The 4,261-nt window shown below is 35.5% G+C and overlaps 1 protein-coding gene across 1 annotated transcript; it reads right to left on the bottom strand.

Moving 5' to 3' along the window:
* Positions 1-3,034: 3,034 nt before the first annotated feature.
* LOC107800509 (secreted RxLR effector protein 161-like) lies at positions 3,035-3,751 on the bottom strand. Its single transcript, XM_016623694.2, has 2 exons — positions 3,275-3,751; positions 3,035-3,166 (listed from the first exon to the last, which is right to left on the bottom strand). The coding sequence occupies exons 1-2, from the start codon at positions 3,749-3,751 to the stop codon at positions 3,035-3,037; spliced, it is 609 nt and encodes a 202-aa protein (XP_016479180.2).
* Between the last annotated feature and the right edge of the window lie 510 nt (positions 3,752-4,261).

Genomic DNA, 4,261 nt, shown 5'->3' with positions numbered 1-4,261 from the left:
ACTACTTAGGATGTCATTAATGATGTTGTTAAATTTTTACATAAATTTTATACAGCCACTGTTGAGTTTTCTGGAGCATATCACCCTACTGTTACTATGGCTTTAGTACATATAGCTGAAATTTCTTTTCCACTCTTTGAATTTAAGAAGAAAGAAAAATATAGGGATGTTGTTGAAAAAATGCAAGCAAAATTCAAAAAAAATTTCTTTCCAATTCCTCCGATTTACTTAATTGGTGTTGTTTTAAATCCTTCTATTAAGATGTCTGATTGTCACCAATTAATGAATGCTTTATATACTTATATGGAGATTGGACCAACTGAAACCCCAGATTTATATACTTGTATGAACAAGCTAAATGAATATTTACAACAATTATATAATTATTATGCAAATGTAATTGATGATGCTGCTCTTAATGTAGGCAATGTTAATCCCACTATGCACTGTACCACTTCTGCTACTGTGGATGATGAAGAAGGCCTTGATAGTTTTAATATTTTTCTACATTTTCTAACACTCAAACCAGTAGCAGGAACATTGATGAACTTCAATTCTACTTGCAGAAGCAAAAAGAGCCTCGCACAAAGGAATTTTCACCGTTGGGATGGTGGCATGAGAATGGAAAGCAATTTCCTGTTCTTTTCGCTATGGCTCGGGACGTGCTGAATGTGCCAATTTTAACTGTTGCATCAGAGAGTGCATTTAGCCAAGCAAGACAACAACTTGGAGACACCCGTCACTCATTGGGAAGCAATGCTTTGGAAGTTTTAGTATGTTTCAGAGATTGGATTAGATCGGAACGAAGAAATCAAGGACGTGAAGATGTTGATAGCCCAGAAGACGAGGAACTTGGAGATATATTAACACATGGTAACCCATCCGAATTTAACACTCCAGAAGAAGGTCACTCAGTTCATATTGATTATGAAGAACTTACTAAGGCAATGCAAAACCTTTGAATTTACTCTTTTTTGGTTAATTTACTTGTTGTTAAATGTAAACCTTTCAATTTGTAAGTTTGAATTTTGAAATAAATGTAGCACTTACAATTTATAAGTGTAATTTTTTTCCATCTTCCTTGTATTCTTTATATTAATACAAAGTATTAGTATAACTTACAATAGTTATACAAAATACAAAAAAAAAAACAATACACTAAACCCGGTCCGGTCGGCCCCCTCAACCCGTAACCCTTACGGTTCAATTTTTACCCGGATGAACCCGAACCCGTGAAACCCGGTAAGCCCCAACCCGTAACCAGCCCGGATCATAACCCGTACTGGTCCAAAAAATCCCAACTAAGCCCGGCCCGGCCCACCCGTTAAACACCCTTAATTGTAATTATCGAAAGAAAATCTGAAATTGGACGGGTTGTCCAATTTTAGCTCCATTCACCTATGTATATGGAAGTTGTTGCGAGTTCTTACCTCGTCGTCTTGATATTTTCTCATTATGTCTTAGCTTCTAGATTAATATCGCCTCAAGACAAGAAAGAAATTAATTAAACATTATTTGATAATTCAATAAGGTATTACCATAAAAATAAACTACAAAACCGAAATTCAATGGTGTCAAGTTACAGATAATTTTTAAAATCTTGAGGGGCCATACAAATTAATATTCCTATGTAAAGGAAGTACTCCCCTCGTTGCTTTTATGCAGCGTGGATCTGATCACAAGATAAACTATATACAATTTTTAAGTTGATTCCAGAGGTTGACTTAATATTTGAAGGTAATATTGTAATTATATATATGCAATATTACAATGAAATAACATTTTCAAGTTAATAATAAATTTCATAGAAAAATTAAAATCTTAGAGAACTCATACCAGAAAGAGCGATGAAGAAGAAAACAAAGTTGGAGAAAATGTCACAACCCAAGCCATGACACATATTATTCGCTTTATCTATTAGGTCTCGCTGTCCATTGCATTAAGCCTTTATCAAGCCTAAAAGTGTGTATACCATAGCAACTTCTACTCTATTTTATACAATACTTTACTTTTTCCTCTCTTTTCAGATGAGGAAATTGTCTAAGGTGTCATATGCATAATTTTTTGAAAATTTAGAAGCTTATCAATCTTTCTCTTTTACCCTCGTACCTGAAGGCGTGGGAAAAGCCTAAGTGCGAGTTCAACTAAACCCATTAACTTTTGTTCAAATAATGTATTTATGTTAAAAAATTCATCAAGTATATACATATATTAAATTTAGAATTTATAGTAATTCTTAAAATCGTCATTCTAAAATCCAAAACGCATAGCTTCGCCTCTGCCAGATCAAGATCAGCAGCGTAATGGATCAATTGAGCTCGAGGTGAGCTCTACTGGTGAAACCGGAGAATGGGAGAGGAGGTCTAAAATTGGGAGCATGTTTGAGAAGGAAAAGAAATAAATTTGGAAAATGAAATCTCAAGTGTAATTACCTCAGCAAAGTCATATATATACAGTACTCGATCAAAACGAAAAGAGCTAAAACTAACAGACTAACTAACTATCGGAAATGTAACCAACTTAACTAACAAAACTAACTTATTGGTACAACTGCTAAAGCTGTAAGTACAACTAGGAGTGGCAAACGGGCAGGTCGGGTTGGATATGGTTCGGGTCAAAAACGGGTAATGAAAAGACGGATAAATTATCCGACCCGACCCATATTTAATACGGATAAAAAATGGGTTAACCGGGGGACAATATGGGTAACCATATTATCCATGACTTCTTGCTCACATGATCACTTTTGGAAGAATTCTTAGTCTCCCCAACTTGAGGAACTCTCAATTTGAGACTTTACAAATATAAAATTTAGACCCATTGGTTATCCATTTTCTAAATGGATAATATGGTTCTTATCCATATTTGACCCATTTTTAAAAAGTTCATTATCCAACCCATTTTTCAGTGGATAGTATGGGTGATTAACTATTTTCTTTGAACCATTTTGCTACCACTAAGTACAACTACTCTAAAGCTGTAAAGACTAAAGCTACAAATAATGTGAGACATCTCAATAATCTCAATACCCCCCTCAAGTTGGAAGTGAGGGTATCACTGCCAACTTGCTAAGAATGCTGGAGTGTTTAATCCCTGTTAGTGCTTTAGTGAGAATGTCTGCAAGCTGATGATTAATCCCAATGTGATGTAGAAAAATGAGGCTCTCCTATAGTTTGTTTCAAATAAAATAGCAGTCGACCTCAATGTGCTTTGTTCGTTCTTGGAATACTGGGTTCCTTGCTATGTGAAGTGATGATTGACTATTGCAAAATACTGTAATAGGGCTGAAGAATGGGATTGTGAGTTCCTCAAGTAACCTTTGTAACCACACCAGATCCCCAACTACTTTCCTGATGGACCTGTATTCTGCTTCTGTTGATGACGAAGAAATGATTTCCTGCTTTTTTGATTTCCAGCTGATAGGGTTATTTCCCAGCAGGACAATGCACCTAGTGACTAATTTCCTGAAGTCTGGGCAGGATGCCCAATCAGAGTCACAGTATGCTTTTACCATGTAGTCAACATCTTTGGAAAAGAAAATTCCTAGGCTAGGATCAGCCTTCAAGTATCTCAACAGGTGATAGGTTGCCTTTAAATATGATTTTGTTGGATCCTGCATAAACTGGCTCAGGTGCTGAACACTAAAAGCTATATCCAATCTAGTGTTAGTTAAAAAATTAAATTTCTCAATCAACTTTCTATAATGGCTAGGATCTGACAAAGGATCTCCTTCCCTTGCCTTTAGTTTCATATTTGGATCGAGAGGTGATGATAAGGAGCTACAACTAAGCAATTGTATTCTTTTAGAAGATCAATGACAAACTTCCTTTGGGATATAATGACTCCATCATCCTTATAAAGAGTTTCTAGTCCAAGAAAATAGTGTAGTCTTCCCAGAACTTTAATTTTGAAACTATCATGTAAGAGTTTCTTCAAAAGCTTTATTTCTTCAAAAACAATTATTACCAAAATCCGTAAACATGATAAGAACGATCAACATAATGATTAACTAGTCTAAGAATGGATAATATGATCAAGGAAAGCAATAATTACAAGAATAAGACCCACCTGCATGCTATAACCCGACAACAACACATAGGTACTTGTCACCTCACCTATACGTCGTACCCAACATTCAAATACATAACAAATAGACAATTAAGTCCTAATCCCTCAAGCCAAGGTTAACCACGACACTTACCTCGCTCCAACGACCAAACTTAAAGCTCAATCACGGCTTTTCTTCTCAAACAAGCCTCCA

Source organism: Nicotiana tabacum, chromosome 8, assembly GCF_000715075.1.
Source record: "Nicotiana tabacum cultivar K326 chromosome 8, ASM71507v2, whole genome shotgun sequence".
Taxonomy (NCBI): Eukaryota; Viridiplantae; Streptophyta; class Magnoliopsida; order Solanales; family Solanaceae; genus Nicotiana; species Nicotiana tabacum.
Note: the sequence above shows the minus strand (reverse complement) of the source record. Positions and strands in the feature narration are given on the sequence as shown.

What these genes read in the sequence shown, in the direction of transcription:
- LOC107800509 (XM_016623694.2), bottom strand. Translation starts at nt 3,751, where the DNA reads ATGAAACTAAAGGCAAGGGAAGGAGATCCTTTGTCAGATCCTAGCCAT. An exon ending in CATTCTTCAGCCCTATTACA is followed by an intron (nt 3,167 to 3,274) that starts GTATTTTGCAAT and finishes AACAAACTATAG; the next exon opens with GAGAGCCTCATTTTTCTACA.